The 21,649-nt window shown below is 37.1% G+C and overlaps 1 protein-coding gene across 2 annotated transcripts; it reads right to left on the reverse strand.

The window, feature by feature from the left end:
• Nucleotides 1–622: 622 nt before the first annotated feature.
• On the reverse strand, nucleotides 623–21,409 carry LOC121739951. Of its 2 annotated transcripts, XM_042132587.1 has the most exons (19): nucleotides 21,202–21,409; nucleotides 21,001–21,128; nucleotides 20,858–20,906; nucleotides 20,635–20,743; nucleotides 20,477–20,557; nucleotides 20,037–20,223; nucleotides 19,668–19,709; nucleotides 17,014–17,068; nucleotides 16,718–16,817; nucleotides 13,659–13,793; nucleotides 11,952–12,119; nucleotides 10,941–11,192; nucleotides 9,846–9,915; nucleotides 9,568–9,629; nucleotides 8,761–8,815; nucleotides 8,621–8,677; nucleotides 8,187–8,400; nucleotides 3,190–3,359; nucleotides 623–799 (listed from the first exon to the last, which is right to left on the reverse strand). In XM_042132587.1, exons 1-19 carry the CDS (start codon nucleotides 21,330–21,332, stop codon nucleotides 702–704), a joined length of 2,163 nt encoding a protein of 720 aa, XP_041988521.1. In that variant the 5' UTR covers nucleotides 21,333–21,409; the 3' UTR covers nucleotides 623–701. The 2 variants fall into 2 exon arrangements, with proteins under 2 accessions (XP_041988521.1, XP_041988523.1); XM_042132589.1 differs by lacking the exon at nucleotides 8,761–8,815 and having other exon boundaries at nucleotides 9,570–9,629.
• Nucleotides 21,410–21,649: the final 240 nt, after the last annotated feature.

Genomic DNA, 21,649 nt, shown 5'->3' on the forward strand with positions numbered 1-21,649 from the left:
TATACACAATCATTATCTTATGTATAGAAATAAATAAAAAATTCGGCCCGGCTTTTTTGTAGCTATCAGCTTCTTAGTCTACAGTCTACACATGTGGTTTACAAATAGTAGGAGACTGATTTTGTATAAAGACATAGGTGATATGCTTACATGCTTAGGCTCGATTTAGATCCAATTTACGTTCTATCATCGTGTAAAATAATTGCCTACTGAATTGTGTAATAAGTATATTATTAAAATTCCATTGTATGACTGTATTTAATGTATAAATTAAGTATTTTTAAATGAGTAAGTCAACTATTTTATGTACAGTTTCCATTCGTTCTAGTGTAAATTGTTAAGTCATCTCCCTCACAAAGTTTCAACTAAAACTGTCAACTGACGTCAACTAATTAGTGGCTTTGTGTAAATTGTACAGAAATCATATCATTATGTAATATGTATGTATAGATAAATTACTCAAATAAATTGTTCATATCGATGACTCTTTTTATTTTACCAAAAAACAATGTGTAACAAAAATGTTAAAAAAAATTGGAATTATAATGAAAAACCAATTAAGACGCCATAGACAACAAATAAAATAACAATAACGGTAATAACAAAAACACGCGGGATACTAAAAAAAACAAAACAAATTAATTATAAACTAAACAGTACATCATAACGACTAATTATTGTTAATGACTAAAACTGTTTTGTTACTTGCGTTCAATAATTTTGCTACCAAGCTCTATATCGAGTATTTCATTTGTTTCTGGGTCTTTATGAACTCTTATAAATCCATGCTGTTTGAGTTCTGAAATATAATTTAACAATATTACATTCAACAATAGTGACATCTGTCGGTGCAAGTATGGTGTTTGTAATTATTATTAATATCTGATTATGTAACGCCTCTATTCCACCGATGCTGCGAACTGCGAAATATCTGCGAAACCAATGCGAAACAGGAATAGAACGAGATGCAATATAAGTTATAACGCATTGTCGTGTGGCGGATGAGGCAGTAAATCTGTTTGCCGCTATTTCGCAGTTCGCAGCGTTAGACTGGAGGCGTAAATCAGGTGGATAAAACGCCTTTATTAAAATTTGACCAATGACCATTCATAAACATGACTGAAGGCATAAATTAAAAAAAATATTAAAAAAGTAAATATTGTTATAGTAAAATGAAATTCAAAGTTAAAATGTGGCTGTTGCCTGTTGTAATAAAAATACTGAGTGCGCTTACTTGGCTTACAGCAACACTACAAGATGCAAAGTTGTGATCACCGATTTGCCTCTGGCAGGTTTTTGTGTGGTCACATGAGGTAAGTATAATTATTTTACATTTTATTTATTTATTTATATATGAGATATAAATAAATATAAATAATGTTGTAAAGTTCGCGGGAGCGCTGCTGGTAAAGGAGAACTGTCAAAAATGACGTTTTTGTATGATGTTATTGATGGCAGCGTTAGTTCCTTTTTCGCCACGTTCATTTAAGGGCGTTCGCTGCGTTGAGCGTGTGCTCGTCGCTTGGTCCTACTAATATATATTCTGCAGCCCCGGATCTAGGGGGGGACAAGCCGGGGTCTGTGCCCCGGGCGGCAAATTCAGGGGGCGGCCAAATTCATACTTCACGGACCAATGGACAACTCATCATTGACCACGTAATAAAATATGTAATAGCACAAGTACAGCAATTTCATGGCCATATCAACTTGACCGATACCCTGAGCGCGGACTGCGGAGTGAGACGTGCTGCACGAACATTTATTATTCGCGAGGCGCGTAGGCATAGTTCAAAATACGCGCCCGGCTCTCGCACGCTTTTAAACCCTACCCTGTTAATTATATTATATATCCTACATAATATTGATAGCTGAAATTATATGCATGATAAAGGTGCAAATAAACATAAGTAGGTAGGGGGGCGGCATGGGCGTATATAAGGGGGGGGGGGGTCCCACTTTACTATCCATCTTACTTGTCCAATCGACAATATAATATTATTGTCATCGGCGAGATACATATTGTATTTTTTTTCTATTTACAATATAATAAAAAAATTATACTGTGGAGCGTGTCCGTAGGCAGAGTAGGTATTTAGGCTGCTGCAGAACCCTTCATGGGCGGTCAAAAAGCGGCCAAGTGCGAGTTGAACTCGTCAACTCGCACTTGGCCGCTTTTTTACGTTAGGAACCCCCCCCCCCCGTGGGGGGTGGCATTTTTCAGTTTTTGCCCCGCCTGAAAAAAATTGAAGATCCGGGGCTGATATTCTGTGCCGTCGCGGCTGCACGTCGCGGGCGCCCGCGGCGTGCGCTCGCCATAGTACCTAATCGTGACAGCCGTCGCACGATTACTATGGCGAGCGCACGGCAAGGGCGCCCGCGACGGGCACACGCTCAACGCAGCGAACGCCCTAAAGCCTTGTCAAGCTGTATATGTCACCGTAAGATTGTAAACGCCGCGAGATTGTAATATGACGAAGTGATGGATTGTAAACAGTTTTCCTGTGATTTTAAATTAATTATTTCCTATTTAAAATAACTTCAAATGCCTGAATATTTGATGTATAACATTGAATAAAATTTAGATAAATATAAAGTGCAGTTTGAATTATAAATTAGGTTAATTTTAATAACCGAACATTCAAACAGCACTTTAAATATATCTAAATTTTATTTTATGTTACATCATCTCATACTATTTGGCATTGAAGTTATTTTAAATACGAAATAATTAATTTAAAATCACCGGAAAACTGTTTGTTTACAATCCATCACTTCGTCATATTACAATCTCGCGGTGTTTATAATCTTACGGTGACATATATATGGTATAATTATGAACTAGATGACAGCCGCAACTCCTTTGCACCGAAATTCGTTTATCGCGCTGGAATCGTACATTTTCCACAACAATGTCCTTTCCCATCTCGAATGTATTTATATACCAAATTAAATGGCAGATGTTTAACCGTAAAGGGGTAGCAGAAAAACACACTTTCGCATTTATCATGTGTAAAGATCATTGAGGATTCAAATTTGATATTATTACGAAGTGCATAACATTTTTCTGCAAAAAAAAAAAAACTATCCTATATCCATCTCAATCGGTTCAGACATTTAAAGAGCAAAGATTGTAGCATCTTGACAGACAGACAGACCATTAAATAATATTAGTAAGGATGCGAAACTTACTGAGTATGGAGGTGAAGCAGCGAGCGGCGATAACACGTTGATGTCCGGCGAGCACAGGGCCGCTCGCGACGAGCGACTCCACGCGGACCGCGGCGTCAGACAAGTGCGCGCGACGCGCCTTCACCGCCGCGTAAATCTTGTGCATCGTCCCCTGTGTGCCCCACTCGTCGCTGGAATTGTAATCGCTTATAATAATAATAATTTCATCGCCGCCATCGTCTCCAGCTTAATATCTCATGACATATAAATCCAGTTCATCAAATTCATCTCCATCAATCGAATCTACTATGGATGTTGTGCAGGAGGCTTGTATAGCCAGAGTTACTGCACCCTCCTGTAGTTTAAAGTGCAAGCGTCAAAAATGGTCTAAAGAAATGAACATTTTCATAATGCACCAATATTTCGTCCTCACAAAATTAGAAACGGATACTAAATCATACTTGACACAGCTGCATACACTATTTTCATCACAATTTCCGGAAATAGTAGCAACCAAAGAGAGAGTAGGTAACCAACGACGAGCAATAATCCAAAGACATCTCCTTAGTCACGAAGAAATTTTACAGATAAAAAACGATGCAAATCTTTTTCTACACAACCAAAATCTACTCTTAACAAACGGACAAGACATGACACAATTAGATAGTACTGGTCACACGCAGAGAATGAGATGGACGACCGAGATTAAAGAAAAAATAATGAGAGCTTACTACAGGATTACCAGACTAGAGACTGACCTTACTACTTACAGACCGTTATTACATCAAAAAATTACAGCCACATGCCCTTCCATAGCTCACCTCTCAATACAAAGGATAGCACCATTTTTAAAAGAAGAAGAAGAAGAAGAGCAACGGAGATCTATTGTCAGTAATAACCTCTTATCAAACGATCAGCTTTAAGCAATACGTGAAGATGTACAAAAAGAAATAGATATTTTAGCAACGGAAAATAGCCTAGAACATGTAAACAACCGCAAAGTCCGTTAAATAATAGCGTTCCCACGCTAACTGAAGACTGCATTCAAAACCTTAATGATATCATAGTCTCAACACAAAATCTTTTATCTATAAAATTACCAAAAGAATTAGAGACACAACTGAAGGAAATGTTCACAGAAACATTTACGGTGTTTAAAGATACAGATCCAACATCACGTTCGCCCTTGCCTAAACTGAAGCCTTCAAAAAAATTATATCAGATAGTGACTCATATCAATACTGACATACTCCCTAATTTCCTTGAAGATGACACTGACTTTAACACACTTCATACTTACCAGTCTATACCGCAGCATACATATCAACAAAATTCTATGGAGTCAGAATAAATACTAATACAGATTGTGCACACAGGATGCGGACAACGCCCTGGTGGCATAAGCGTCTTGAAGACAGAATAAACAAACTTAGAGCAATATAGGCAAGCTTACCGCATATGCAAAGGGTGCTCGATCACCACACCTAGAAAAAGAGATTACCAAAATTAAGGAACAATATAAAATCCATTCACAGCATGAGACAGAAAACTCTGACATATCCCACTTCTTAGATACCCTAAAACAAAAACTAAACATATTATCAAATATATTAAAAAGATACAATGAATGCACCACCAGAAAAACACAAAATAAAGAATTTAACAATAACGAAAAAATATTCTATAGAAAGCTTACCCAAAAAGAAAATAACAAACATAGCCCTACACCTAGTCCTGAATCCATGCACACATACTGGTCAAATATATGGTCCCACCCCACTCAACATGAAAACAGTAAATGGATCGAAGAAGATAAATATAGATTAAAAGACCTACCTGAAATGGAATTTGAAGAGATTAAATTAGAACAGATGAAAGCTGTTATAGGGAGAACACACAATTGGAAAGCGACTGGATCTGACAACATACACATTTTCTGGTTCAAAAAGTTCACATCAATACATACACTATTACACAAGCACATAAATTCATTCATACAATCACCAGACACAATCCCATCCTTCATCACGCAGGGTATAACATACATGCTGCCAAAAGATAATTCAGACACTACAAATCCAGCAAAGTATAGGCCCATAACCTGTCTGCAAAATATTTATAAGATTATTACAGCATGCATAACTGACTTAATATACACACACATAAGCAGACATAGCATCCTAGCCGAAGAGCAAAAAGGTTGCCGTAAGTTTAGTCAAGGATGCGAAGAGCAACTTATCATAGACTCCGTAATATCACAACAGGCCTTAAAACAGAAACGTAGCATATATACCATGTATATAGACTATAAGAAAGCGTTTGACTCAGTTCCCCACTCGTGGCTCATCTACATTCTGAAACATTATAAAATTAGCCCAATCATTACAAACCGCCTTGAGAAAACGATGCCAAACTGGCAAACTAAGATATAATTTTTTGATTCCTCTAAAGCTGCTGAAACCGACATAATCTGTACAGGGTGTTACAAAAACAAGTGATAATACTTAAGGGTGTGTACGTGTTTCTTGTAGAGAGTTCACCGTGTAAGTAGCAGCGCTGGAAGGCCAAAAAGGCGCTGCTACTTTCACAGTAAACTCTCTACAAGGAACACGTAGACACCCTAAAGTATTATCACTTATTTTTGTTACACACTGTATAAGAAGAGGCATATTTCAAGGAGACTCTTTAAGCCCGCTTTGGTTCTGCCTTGCACTCAATCCTCTTTCACACATTCTGAATCAAAGCAACTGTGGATTTAAGATAAAATATAACTCGCACCATACTTCACTTTCACACCTCATGTTCATGGATGATATCAAAATTTTTGAAAACACACAGAACAACATACACACTTTAGCAGATCTCACACTAACGTTTTCAAACGACATACACATGGATTTCGGAATAGACAAATGTAAAATACAGGCAGTAAAGAATGGTACAATAGAACACACAGAATATAAACTTAGCAATGATGAAATAATTGAGGTGGTAGACCCGATCGAAGGATACAAATATCTAGGATACTACCAATCACAACAAATACACTACACGGAAACGAAAAATATACTCAGACAAAAATTTAAAGAAAGATTACATAGAATACTACACACACACTTAAACGCAAAAAATACAATAAAAGCAATTAACGCATACGCCATACCCATACTTACCTACTCCTTTGGTATAATACGTTGGAACCAAACTGAACTAAAAAATTTACAACGAATTATTAATACAACAATGACGAAACATAGGAAACACCACCCAAAGGCCTGTGTCCAACGTTTAACTTTAGCTAGAAATGAAGGAGGTAGAGGACTGATTGATATCCTAAATCTACACAATAGACAAATAACACTTCTCAGAACATTCTTTTACAATCACGCACAAACCAAAACTCTTCACCAAGCTATCTGCAACTCCGACACGTACACACCACTCACACTCGCTGATAACACTAAAAAAATAAATACCTACACAAACCAACAAAAAATTGACGCATGGACCCAAAAATCATTACATGGACGACACCGCCTTGATCTTACCAATAATGCCGTTGACAAAATAGCGTCAAACGCGTGGTTGAAGCAAGGCGAGCTCTTTCCTGAAACAGAAGGTTTTATGCTGACTATACAGGATCAAGTAATAGATACCAAGAATTATAGAAAACACATAATAAAAGACAGTAACTATAGAAGTGACCATTGCCGACACTGCCACAAACATCCTGAAACAATACAACATATAACAGGCGCTTGCTCATCAATCACACAAACAGATTACAAACATAGACACGACCAAGTAGCCACAATTATACACCAGACACTCGCACTCAAGCACAAACTCATCACAGACGAAACACCATACTACAAGTACACACCACAAATCATACTAGACTCACCGGACTACAAATTGTACTGGGACAGGACAATACTGACAGACAAGACCGTGCACCACAATAGACCTGACATAACACTACATGACAAACGAAATAGAACTGTATACCTAATAGACATCGCCATACCGAATACACACAATCTCACTACCACACATACAACAAAAATCCCAAAATATATAGACCTAACAATTGAATTAAAATCACAGTGGAAAGTTAATATAGTTAAAATCATACCAATAGTTATATCGAGTACCGGAATCATCCCAAATACATTACACAGTAGTCTTAAAGCACTCAACATTCACCCACTCACTTATATCACCCTTCAAAAGGCTGTAATTCTTAATACATGCCGAATCGTCAGAAAATTCCTGTCGATTGCTTGATTTTCAACTCAAGCTGAAGCTGCTTGGTCACAAGCCCGCAGCTTTAGTGAAATACCCCTAATGGAGAAGTAAAAACTTAAAAATATAAATAATAATAATTTATTACCCACCACAATTATAATACAGTACATTAAAACAGGGTTACAATTAGAAATATTATATTAAGCAAAAATTACATACATTTACTGGTATAGGGAACGTGCAGCTATTAAAGGTGGCGCCACATGTCAACGAAATATAATGTGAACAAGTTTCGGCATGGCGATTGGTGACACCGCTTCGCAGCACCTTCGTTGCGCACGTTACCTATGCTTGAACTTAAAATAGCGGCAAATCTAGTTGGGTTAGGAGTGTACTATACGTACAATAGCTACCGATAACATCACTGGACCACTGGATCTACTCGCAGATTTTAGAAATAAAAGATATGTTAAGTGGCAAGGCACGCGTCGCTAAAACCTATTGTTTGAAAGTGTAGTTGTGCAAAATTACTACACGGCAAAGTGGTGTTTTAGCCAGAGGCTCGTAAGATTCATGTGTGAGTTGTGCGAGAAGCTGGCGATATCGGCTCACGTACAAACATTTAACGCTTTATAATAACATATACATATTTTCTCTTTATATTTGTGTTCCAATTCTTTCGAGCTATCTTTAAAATGTGCACGGCCTTTTCGAAAAATAGAATGTTACACAGGTATATACTGATATTCAATTACTGTAATATTACGTACCGTATAAATCTTTTCGAGTCGGTAGTTTTCTCAGAGTCACCGAGGGATACTTTGGTTCTATCTAAACTTCCTAAAGGCGTTTCTGAGCTTTCGCTTAGTCTGCGCCTTTCTCCCTCCGCAGTTCTTTTGTCATCAGCGAGGCCCTCCGCGTATAACATTTGTGTGAGTTGGTTCGCATTTTGCTGATTGTCTGGCACATTCTCTTTATTTAAGCCTGCAAAATTGTATTATATCATTAAATGTATTGGAAAATTTATATGGGTCAAAATATATATTTAGACCCGTGAAATTCGTATCACCTAACTTCTACATTTTCTCACCTTTCCGGACTTCCACAAATATATCAAGACTAAAATTTGACAAATCGGTTCAAATGTTCTCTACTTTACTACGGAATAAAATGAAGAGAAACTATTACTAAATAAACATATTACCCATGTTATCTACTACTGCTTGATAATTTTCAGGAAAATTTTCTTTATCGTGGGCATCTAAAAGAAATTAACAAATAGTTTGTATAATGCCATTTCTTAGTATTTTATTAAAAATATAAAATAAAAGTAGCCGAGCTTACCTCTTACAATTTCCATGACTTGATGGTTTTGAGACACATTTTCTTTGCCGTTGGCAATTTCTCATTACTCATTATATTATAGGAAAACATAAACTTAATCAAAATACTATCTTTATACAGGGTGCCTTAAACCTCTTAAACGTTCCTGCCAAATTTTTTCCATGGCTTTGGTATCATTAGGAGTCCATTTAACCAAAAAAATTGGGTGTTATTATTTTTTAAATGACATATTTTATCCCATTTAAAATCGTTGCAGAACGGTCACTCGCGGCGCGGGGGATGAGAGGGCGTGACGCGGGGGGAGGCGCGCGCGCGGGAGCACATTATCGTGTCGTCGGACGCGTCGTGTCCATTAATTGTAGTGTTTTTTAGGATAACTTTCGGAAGCTATTTCTCTACATTTTAGTACTGAGTGACTATAAAAGAAAAATAAGTGTATTTTTTATTTTTAACAAGGATCAATATATCAAAATTTGGCAGGAAGGTTTAATTGCACCATGTACAATATATAATAATATTTTATAACTGACACTGGTGGATTTACACTAGGGGCAGTCGGGGCTAGTACCCAGGGCGGCAATTTGGAATTGAAAATTTGGATTTTTTATATTTTTTATTCATAATATATTATTTATTGGATAATTCAGGAAATTCGACTCATAACTACGTAACTTTTAGTGATATTTCAATAGTGGAGCGGCCATTTTTCAGTGGCCAAGGGCGGCAAAAGTTTTAATTCGGCGCTACTGAATAATAATCCCGTTTTTACCCTTTGGGTACGGAACCCTAAAAATAAAGATAACACATACCCATGATAATATCAACTGGGGCCGGATAATTTTGAGGCACATTTTCTTTATCGTTGGCCTCTGAAAGTCGTTAAATACGGGTTTAATTTATCACACATTTTTTCCATCATAGTATCAATAAAAAAATAAGAACATAGTATTTAAATAATACATATATAACATAATGTAAGTTACATCATATAAATCTGTTTGTATGGAAAAAAAATATAATTTTTTATACTATAATCATTTCCAATGTAGGTAAGTAGGTACCTGCTTACAAAAATTCATACTAACCTCGTGCGATTTCTTCAAGTTGTTTACTAAGCCGGAATGTAATATAGCCACTGTGACGCTTTCTTTTAGGCTGAAAAATACAAGTTTACATGCTTAATAACACTGCACACTTGCTTGGTGATCATAGGTTTAGGGATTTATCAGTGGCGTATAGCATCCGGGGCCCGTGGCTAATTGATGGGGCCCAATCATTATAAATCGACACGATAATAATAAAACAATATATAAAAAAATTCCGACCTTGGGCCCTTTTGGGTCGGGGGCCAGGGGAGTTTTGCCAGCCCTGCCTGTATAGTTACGCCACTGGGATTTATGAAATTACTCAATTTTGTATCAATAGTCTTAACAGGTACTAAAATTATGTTCGGTCTGTATCTTATCTTATTATGAACCGACCTTTTAATATCATAAGTTATCTATATTATATATAAAACTCAAAGGTGACTGACTGACATGGTGATCTATATCAATGCACAGCCCAAACCACTGGACGGATCGGGCTGAAATTTGGCATGTAGGTAGATGTTATGACGTAGGCATCGCTAAGAAAGGATTTTGATAAATTCCAACCCCAAGTGATTAAAATAGGGGATGAAAGTTTGTTTTTAATAATACTTCTTAACGCGAGCGAAGCCGCGGGCAAAAGCTCGTATAATATAAAGGTGAAACCGCACTAGTTATAAGTTAAGGTATAAATAACTACATTGCAGCACCGCGATGCGACATTTTGGTTGCCTACTAGAGTGCCGCTTCGCGTAGCTCCGCAGTGCGACTTAGCTAACACTATTTCATATTGCAGAAACGTGACCTATGCAGCGTAGTGCGGTTTTAGAGACAAATCATAAAATATAATATGATATCATATCATCATATAAAATCAGTCATATCCATACTAACAATATAAATGCGAAAGTGTGCATTTCTGTCCGTTTTCAGCATTAAATATACATATACAGCCGAACGTATAACCTCCTCCTTTTTGTAAGTCGGTTAAAAATCGGTTCAGCGGTTTGGGCGTTAAAAGGTGACAGTCAGACAAACTTTCACATTTATAATATTAATATGGACATAACTAGTACAACAACGAATACTAACCGACTTTTCAAGTTGGCTAGGTCGTTTTTGTGGCGACGTAACCACTATCTGCGTGGGTAGGAATGAAATATCCACGTCGGGCATAATGCTAACGTTGGCGGGTACATTGCTAACGTCCATGGGTATATTGCTAACTTCCGGAAGTAGCTCCTGTTGTACCGGTCGCAAATCCGGCATTACCTCGACAGGTTCTCTGGCTTGTTTCTGAGAGGCTCGTATAGACGCACGCCTTTGTCGAGCAGTTAGAGCTTTCTGTAACAAAAGTTTTAGTTTAGCTTCCAAAATAGAAATATGGTGAGTAGGGAATGTATTATTCGAATATATTCGAATATTTCTTTAAAACTTATCGAAAATATTCGAATAATAACATTCCCTAATGGTGAGCATTTGACACTGTGGTGATGCGATGGGCCTGGGCAGACAGAGAGTAGCTCAGAAAGGAAGAATTTATTAAGACACATCAAAATCGACTCATAATATTGAGTGCATAATTATATTTGTGTTTTGCGTATCTTCTTGCTAAGCATTTTTGTCAGATTCAAGCACTTTAAAAGACAAAAAAAAGAGTGTTACAATAAAATTATACGTGGGAGAGCCATGCTTCGGCACGAATGAGCCGGCTCGACCGGAGAAATACCACGTTCTCACAGAAAACCGGCGTGAAACCTCCGGTAAACTCACTCACTCGGCGAAACGTGTGTTTCGCCGAGTGAGTGAGTTTACCGGAGGCCCAATCTCCTACCCTATTCCCTTCCCTACCCTCTCCTATTCCCTTCCCATCCCTACCCTCCCCTATTACCCTATTCCCTCTTAAAAGGTCGGCAACGCACCTGCAGCTCTTCTGATGCTGCGAGTGTCCATGTTCGACGGAAGTTGCTTTCCATCAGGTGACCCGTTTGCTCGTTTGCCCCCTTATTAAAAAAAAAACTTCTTTGCTCCTGTCTGCGGCTCTACTTCGCTTCCCCAGTTATCTACTAATTACTAACTACTTCAAAAAGTAAAAACACGAACCTCCATTTCTCTATCGTCGGCTAAATGGTCAGGGGCGTCGCAGCGTCTGATGAACGCTCTCGTGATTGCGTAGCCGAGTGTAGAGTGCAGCTTGTGTCCCGCGTGCGCCGGCCGCCCTAGCAGTATCGCCGCCGGTACTAGCTTGCTTATTACGTCCGCTGAGCTGCTCTGAAATTTTTATTTATTACAAATAAATATTTTTTAAAAAATCAGCCAAGTGCGAGTCGGACTCGCGCACCAAGGGTTCCGTACCGTTAGAGACCAAAAATAGGCCAAAAGTTGTGTGTTTGTATGGGAACCCCCCTTAAAATTTCATGCCTACCTGTTGTCATTTTTAAAATCGAGCAAAAAAGGCCAAAAAAATCACGTTTGTTGTATGGGAGCCCCCCTTAAATAATAATTTTATTTTGTTTTCAGTATTTGTTGTTATAGCGGCAACAGATATACACAATCTGTGAAAATTTCAGAACTCTAGCTATAGCGGTTCATGAGATACAGCCTGGAGACAGACAGACGGACAGACATCGAAGTCTCAGTAATAGGGTCCCGTTTTCACCCTTTGGGTACGGGACCCTAAAAAGTACAAATAATATAGTGAGAAAGTGTGTGTATCTATCTGTTTGTCTGTTATGTAATTACGCTTAAGCGTATCACACCAACGCAGATACGCAAATCTAGGCATGGGGATTCAGATAAAATGATAGCACTATACTCCACTCGGGCAACTTGTCGCCAGCGGTCATTGACGCTCTGTCAAAAACCTGCCACTTTCCATATAAACCGCGATTGACAATGAAGTGTCAGATATTGTCAATCGTGGTTTTATATGGAAAATGATAAGTTTTTGACAGGGAGTCAATGACCGCTAGCGACAAGTTAGCCCGAGTGGAGATTTGTGTACGGGAAATGATCCAATATAAATGATAATGTAATACCCCCCCTTAGTATCTAAACACACTAGGCCGAAGTTACGCGGCGGAAATTCTGCATGGTTACGCCCGCAATGTCAAACGCATACAATGTACGGACGGAACGCGACGGAATAGTGTCATCGGTAATTTAAAATACATTGCGGGATAATCATGCGGAATTTCCGCCGCGTAACTTCGGCCTAGTGCAGTTTTTCCCAAAGTGTGGGTCGCGACCCACTGTTGTGTCGCGGGTAGATTTTGGCTGGGCCCTGAAACTATAGGACGATTGTCGTACTCGTTCGATTGTCATTTTACTCGTTCGTTCGTCGTCGTGGGTGCGTGCGGGACGGGGGCCGGGCGGGGCATTCGAACGCAAACGTAATTGTAAGTAAGGCTGACGATGAGGCTAACGTGTAAATGCTAGGGCAGAAACATACCGCTGCTTTTTTGTCTTCAGGACACAAGGTGGGCCGCGAAGTTTAAACTTTCTTGTAGATGGGTCGTGGTCCCGACAAGTTTGGGAGACACTGGCCTAGTGTTTAGACACGTGAAATTGCACCGAGAAAGTATACCACACAAGCATCTATCTAAATTGAAAGCCCTAGGTGCTAAGGCTCATGCAAAATGTATGATTTCACCAATTATTTTAAAACGCCTTTAAAACTTACTCATTGTCCCACTTAGTGGCGCTAATCGCTTACCACCTAGCATAAGTTCGCGGCCTTAGTTCAAAATTTATAGTTAATCCCACAGTACATTCCGTGGTTAATCCATATCAATAAGTTATCTTTCATACCTCACAACGTAGTTCAACGTTGATATTTTCTATTCTCGAGGCCATGAACTGTGAGGGCAGCTTGATGGTTTTGTCCACAATCAGTTTGTTCTTGCGGCGTCTTTTCGGAGCGAGGCCGGCGACGTCTTGCAATTCCTGAAAATTAACTTTTTAAAATACTAATGAAGTAAGTATGTACTTATTTGATAAATATTTATTTAGCTTATTAAAAATTGGCTCGTTATTAAAAATAAAAAAAATTGGAAATACTTTAAGGTGTTTAAAATAAAGAGTCTGATTACTTATTTATAAATTTTTGAGGGTATTTAAAATATCGTGATTACTATCAAGTATCAACTATGTCACAGTAAATCCATATTAATTTAAAATATTAAATGCGTTTCCGTCTACCTCTGATCACTTTGCGCTGAAATCGTTGAATCAGTTTAAATAAAATCTATGGAGATATTTGAGGCGCCGCAAAATATACAATAGCCAAAATATACCTATACCACACCTACCTTGGCAAAGTTGAGTAGAAAAGTAAGTAGGTACACAAATTTTCACAATTTTTTAACTCAGCGGTTTGCTTGCTAGTAGGACTACCCACTTTATTATTTTTATTTAAAACCGCACTTTATTTAAGATTCAATCTCCAATGACTATGACTATTAGTTAAGGCTCTAGTCAAACAATATAAATCCGCGCACCGCGTGGCCGCCGTGCACAGCGTGCTCCGCGGTGGAATCGAGCCTTAAGAGGATTCCACACCGCCCTTTTTTCCATACAAACGTTGTCCCCTGTTTCCGCCCTGGATAATGCTAGTAGAGTTATAATTTTTTTCCTGAATATCTACGGCCACTAATACAATGTCCCTATGTTTTCTTTTTTTTTTCATAATTTAATTTAATTCAAGGTGTGTCATACGTGGAAGAGCCATGCTTCGGCACGAATGGGCCGGCTCGACCGGATAAATACCACGTTCTCACAGAAAACCGGCGTGAAACAGCGCTTGCGCTGTGTTTCGCCGAGTGAGTGAGTTTACCGGAGGCCCAATCCCCTAACCCCTACCCTACCCTCAACTATTCCCTTCCCTTCTCTTCCCTACCCTCCCCTATTCCCTCTTAAAAGGCCGGCAACGCACTTGCAGCTCTTCTGATGCTGCGAGTGTCCATGGGCGACGGAAGTTGCTTTCCATCAGGTGACCCGTTTGCTCGTTTGCCCCCTTATTTCATAAAAAAAAATATTAAATTAGATATGAACGTTCAAAAACCCAAAAAAATGGCCAGATTTTCCGCTGTGTTCAAACGTCCAGAAAACAGATTTGGCTAGATTATACAAAAAAAGCAAAACATAGGAACACAGCTCAAGCCTTTTTTTAATCTTTACTGATAAAAGTACTTAAATCGGTTAAGTTTTGGAGAAGGAATCAGGGGACAATGAATAGTTAATTTTCTGGACTTTCTGCAGTTGTCTATATCGCGTTCTGCGGTATAGGCTTGAGGTAAGGGAGACAGCTATAGATATTACACGTACTTTTTTTCATTTCTCTAGCCCCTGGTGTATCCTCTTAAAACCAACAGGCACTTACAGATATTGCAATCTCTACTCTTGACCATACAATTATGTTTTTTAGGGTTCCCCGTTCCGTACCCAAAGGGTAAAAACGGGGCCCTGTTACTGAGACTTCGATGTCTGTCTGTCCGTCTCCAGGCTATAACTGAAGAACCGCTATAGCTAGACTACTACAAAAAATTAATAGGGAGGGCTCCTATACAAGAAACGTGATTTTTTTGGCCTTTTTTGCTCGTAATCAATAAAGGTAACAGTTAGGCACTTGAAATTTTCACAAAATCCTTAAATGTACTTTAATAATTAATAATAAAATTTAAATAAAGTAAATATTTTAAGACACAATTTTTTGTCTACTTTCACTCTATACCGGTACCCTTCGTGCGCGAGTCCGACTCGCACTTGTTTTTTATCTACCCTCTACAAAAATTTAAACTTTCATGTTTTATCGTCATTCCCTTTTTATTTTGAACACCTTTTCCAACATTTTTCGTTTTTGTACTCTGTTGTAGAGTTTATATTATAATTTAACAACAAAACAACCACTTTTACTTAGGGCGAAAACGGCGAATTCGCTTCGCATCGCAAATATCTGCGACAAAACGTGGACAAAACTCATACAAAAAATGACATTGCGATGCGAATTCGCACGAATTCGGAGTTATGTGTGGGACCCTTACTTAAGTAATTATAATTTATCATACATAGATAAAAAATAAATAAAAACAATTTAACTAAATGGGCATTGTCCAAAAAAAATCACATGTACTTTTTATATTTTTTTTCGTTAAAATACTAAAGTATAGATGACGTCAGAGCGAAACTTTAAAATAAATTTTTTAAGTTTCGCTCTGACGCATAGACATAAATATTACTAGCTCTGACGTCATCATCGGCCGCCAATGGGCATTGTCCAAAAAAAATCACATGTAAGTACTTTTTATATTTTTTTTCGTTAAAATAGGGTATTTTAAGAATATAAATTAAATATGTAATTTTGAAATTCATTGGCTAGTTTTTTCTCAATAAATTTTTAAAGTTTCGCTCTGACGTCATCATCAGCGGCGAATCGACCTCTGTAGTATGTTTTAAATTTCCTTTCAATCTTATTTATAATGGCTGGTTCGTCAAATGCAAGTTCTCATTATGTGAAAGCTGATACCGGAAGCTTACCAAAAGTTCGAAACGTAATGTTGGTCGAATTTATTGCTAATTTAATGCCATTGAAGGTCAAACTAAGGTTAAACATATTTGTTCAAAAATATAAGTAACTAATGGGTATTTTTTTCGTTTATATACAGAAAAACGATCACTGACCTTATTCCTCGAAATGTTTTTGTAATGAGCAAAATTAAAAAAAAATGGACAATCGCCATTCCCTACATGGAATGGATAGTATCAGAAATCAAGGAAATTTTAATTGAAATAAAGAAACATATTACCACACTATTACTTAGTAAGAAATATAATTTAAAAAATAATAAAAATTAAAAGACTAAAATAATTACTTCTAGTACAAATTCTTCTTCCTCTCTTCTCCTTTCACTTGAACCTTCTTTCTGAGCTTGTTCCTGTGGCTGGGCTATTTCTATGTCTGGGCCCTTACCACTAAATAATAATCATTATTAAGAAAATGATAAAGAATTGTTATATTCAAAGACAGCATTTATATTATCAAAGTCATTCTAAACACTCTATTTGTTAAGTAACGTCCATAATATTATATTGACAAGAAAAGGGAAGAAATGGAAGAAAGGAAAGGAAATTACAATAGAAAATAAAAGGATAATGTTCTGGAACCAACTTATCTATCACAGGAGCTGGTAAGTCGGGATGGATTTCAGGCATGTCAGGAATTTCTGTGAGTACACAAATGGTTAGTAAAGATAAAAAAATATTATAATAATATAACAGGGCTGTAGCTAGTCAAATTTGAGGTAGGGCAGCGTCGGTTACAGGTAGGGCGGAAGCAAAAAAAATCGGTCAAGTGCGAGTCGGATTCGTGCACGAAGGGTTTCGTACCGTTATAGATAAAAAATAGGCCAAAATTGTGTTTTTTGTAATTGAGCCCCCTTTAAATATAAATGTTATTTTAATTGTATTATTAATTAATTAAGTGATTTCGCAAAAATGTCCAGTGCCTACTGTTGCCATTAATATCAATATGCAGCAAAAAAGGCCAAAAAACACGAATCCTTAAATATTGATTTTATTTTGTTTTTAGTATTTGTTGTTTATTATAGAGATTTATCTCTAGGTCAATGATGTATTCAATTCATTCAATAGTTATTCTTAGATACTTAAAAAAAATCTGTGACAAAGCATGAGCACTATATCTAAGAACTACATATTATAAATTATTAAATCCTCAATTAATCCTCAATCCTCAATTGACGACCTCTGTGGCTCAGTGGTGAGCGCGTCGGTAGCTCAAGCCGGGGGTCGCGGGTTCGAATCCCGCCGACGGAACAAAAAGTTTTCAATGTTCCCGGGTCTGGATGTGTATTAAATATATTTATGATATAATAAAAATCTTAAATATATGTATAGTATAAAAGTATTAAATATATTTCCGTTGTCTGGTACCTGTAACACAAGTCCTTTAGGTACTTAGCACGGGGCCAGACTGACGTGGTGTGAAGCGTCCATAGATATTATTATAGATATTATTAATTACGAAGAACAAGCGAACAATATGGTTAAACTTCTGGATGTAGCGATCCACGTGTGAGTGAGAGTGAGGAAATAATAATTAATTGTTGGGTTGGGTGATACGAGTCAGTAGATACGACTAAAAATATATTTAGATTATTATTGTTTCTGCAAACTTATTAAAATAATAATTAATAATAAAATATTTAAAACAGCTGAATTCTACGATTCGCCATATTATTAAAAATGCGAAGAACTTCGTTCAGATCAACTTTTTTTGTTCTTTTTTTTCAAAGGCCAGAAATACCATACGTGCCATTCTTTCGTGACCCATTGACAGTCTTTGAGGCCTATTAATTGCAGTTAAAGTTGAAAACGTGGACTCGCACACTGCAGTACTACATCTTTTTTTTTCATTAAGATTAAAATTAAATGGACGCATCGCTTCATGTAATCGTGATTCAAATGCCATCTATACACAGAACAAAGAATTATTATAAACGACTTCTGTGGCCCAATGGTTGGGCGTGTGGAAGCTTAATCCGGGGGACGCCGGTTCGAATCCTGCCAACGGAACAAAAAGTTTTTAAAGGTATAATAAAAATATTAACTATAATATAATGTATAGTTTATATAAGAATAAAGTATATTTCTGTTGTCTAATACCTGTAATGCAAGTCCTTTAGGTCTTCCTTTTTAGGGTTCCGTACCCAAAGGGTAAAAACGGGACCCTATTACTGAGACTTCGATGTCTGTCCGTCTGTCCGTCTGTTTCCAGGCTGTAACTCAAGAACGGTAATAGCTAGAGAAATGAAATTTTCACAGATTATGTATTTCTGTTGCCGCTATAACAACAAATACTAAAAACAAAATAAATTAAATATTTAAGAGGAGTCCACACCGCCCTTTTTTCCATACAAACGTTGTCCCCTGTTTCCTCCCTGGATAATGCTAGTAGAGTTATAATTTTTTTCCTGAATATCTATGGCCACTAATACAATGTCCCTATGTTTTCTTTTTTTTCATAATTTAATTATTAAATAAGATATGAACGTTCAAAAACCCAAAAAAATGGCCAGATTTTCCGCTGTGTTCAAACGTCCAGAAAACAGATTTGGCTAGATTATACAAAAAAAAGCAAAACATAGGAACACAGCTCAATCCTTTTTTTAATCTTTAATGAAAAAACTACTTAAATCGGTTAAGTTTTGGAGAAGGAATCAGGGGACAACGAATCGTTGATTTTCTGGATTTTCTGCAGTTGTCTCTATCGCGTTCTGCGGTATAGGCTTGAGGTAAGGGAGACAGCTATAGATATTACACGTACTTTTTTTTCATTTCTCTAGCCCCTGGTGTATCCACTTAAGGAGGGCTCCCATACAACAAACGTGATTTTTCTAACATTTTTTGCTTAACTATCAATGATGAGGCACTTGAAATTTTCACAAAGGCCTTAATAATATATGTAATTTAATAAATAATAAAAAAAAAATTCAGGGTTAGGTAGGTAGGTAGGTCCCATACTATTTTTGCACTATAACGGTACGTGCGCGGTATAACCATTCGTGCGCGGGTCCGACTCGCACTTGGCCGATTATTGGTATTTTTAAGGTAGGGCATTGTGATTTTAAGGTAGGGCATTGCCCCACTATGCCCCCCCCTAGCTACGGCCCTGTAATATAATGCTACATTCAGTGAACTCTACACAAGGGACACTACACATACACACCCTGAACTCTGAAGTATTATCACTTCTATGTGTTAAACCCTGTTTAATAAAGTTTTTAAAATTAAGTAATAATCTACCTTTCTCAAAATCTGCAGCTGGTAATTGTGACTCTCCCATTGCTAGAAATAGATGTAAAAGAGGTATATTAAAATTGTGTTCATTATTTTAAAAAAATATGATTTAAAAAAATGAGTTCTTAAAATGGGAAGATTTAAATAATTAGCTATAACTTAACCCATCAATCCCCAAGCGGCAGCTGGCTGTCGCATAACAAATGAAAATCTATTGTGTCTGCAATACCCACGATGGAGGTGTTAATAGGGTAGTAGATGAGACAAAATTGGGTGACTAAGGTTCAGAGGCCAAAGCATCTTAGTGACAATAAGACAGCTAGAGGTTCAGGGGTATACAATCCATATTGTCCTACTTATCCTTTGATTACTTACACTTCTTGAACGCTGATATATCATGTTCAGACACTCCCTCCATAACGGGTCTAAACGTAGACACCTCGAGCCTGGAGCGAGCGGTCTCATTTACAGATATTGACAGAGCACTGAGCTGTTCCCTGTGGTCCCCCGCTCGCATCACCTCCATTACTTGCTCCTGCACTTGCATCTCTCCAAAACCGTCCTATTAAATACAAATTATAATATACTGCTACTTTCACAGCAAGCTATGTATAGGGAACCCATTCACACCCTGAAGTATTATCACTTAGTTTTGTTACACCTTGTAATTTGTATAACTTTTAAAAATAATGTTGTGTAGATTGTTTCAAAATTATGAATGAAAATTCTTTGTTATATTTAGAATACTATAAGTTTGACAATGTAAATTAGTTTTTGAAAAAGTAAAAATTATGATAGCTTGACAATTTACATACATCTAAAAGTATCTGATTTTGAGGTAATGTTGGTTCTCTCAATGTTATGTCCTCAATATTTGCCACCACATTGCCACTATTCTGAAATCAGGAGTACAACAAATTTGTAAGTAGTAAATAATAAAATTCAATAAAACTTGAATAGCTTGCTGGCAAACCTCTATCCTTTCTGCAACTCTTTCTTCATCTGGTACCTCTTCAATGACCAGTGGAGCAAGTTGGGGTCTTCTTTGTACAGTTGCTGGTTCATCATCCTCACTCGCCCATCTTAAGAGGTCAAAAGAATAAAATTAAATTAAGTTAACTTATGTACCTACTTACTTTTTTTTAGTTATTTAATGCAGGTAAGTACATAATTAAAGCAATCCAACATTCACTTACTTTTTATTTGTTACTTTCATAACACGAGCATCAATCATGCATAATTCTCCTGAAACATTGAGATTGTGACAAAATTAGGTCCCTAATCTGATTTCTTGAATAAATAAACATAAAAATTCAAAGTAGGTATACAAACTACAAACCCATAAACACAGAAACTTTTCTTTGGTAAAGGCGCACAACTCCTCTCAGCAATTGAGAACTCAGACGGAGGGAAAATCTGTTTGTCGGTCGTCCAGACTCATTTTTTATGACTTCCAATAAGTCTTCACTGTAAATATATGAAGAGAAATTACAAGACGCTTAGCAAAAACTTATCGTACAAAGTAAATGTTTTATCTTACCAAATACGCCGAATATCTTGGGACCATAGTTGCCTGTGTGTTAGTGTTGCAAATCGCAATGGCCATGAATCTGCTACCCAGCACAAATAAAATCTACCTCCTCTACGTAACGACTCCGCTGGAAAAAACATATTTACAGTTTTCTAAATATTACAATGCAAAAATATTATTTTCTCTCAAGAAAAACTTGTTAGCCCGTAGGTACGAATAGCGAAATACGAATTTAAGTTTTGAAGTTTTCACTTTTCGCGCCATTTTTGCTTTTCCTCCTTCTTGGTTTCTTTTTTTTCATAAGAAATGAAAAAGAAAGTGATTGCTAGTGTCAAGCAAGTGTCAACTGTCAAGTACCTATTAAAATTTTAAGGTGGCCATACACGGGACAATTATCGTAACGATTTATCTCATCGATGTTAAAATCGAACGACAAATTGTACGTGTGTAGCAATAT

The sequence above is a fragment of the Aricia agestis genome, chromosome 2, assembly GCF_905147365.1.
Source record: "Aricia agestis chromosome 2, ilAriAges1.1, whole genome shotgun sequence".
In the NCBI taxonomy this organism is placed as follows: domain Eukaryota; kingdom Metazoa; phylum Arthropoda; class Insecta; order Lepidoptera; family Lycaenidae; genus Aricia; species Aricia agestis.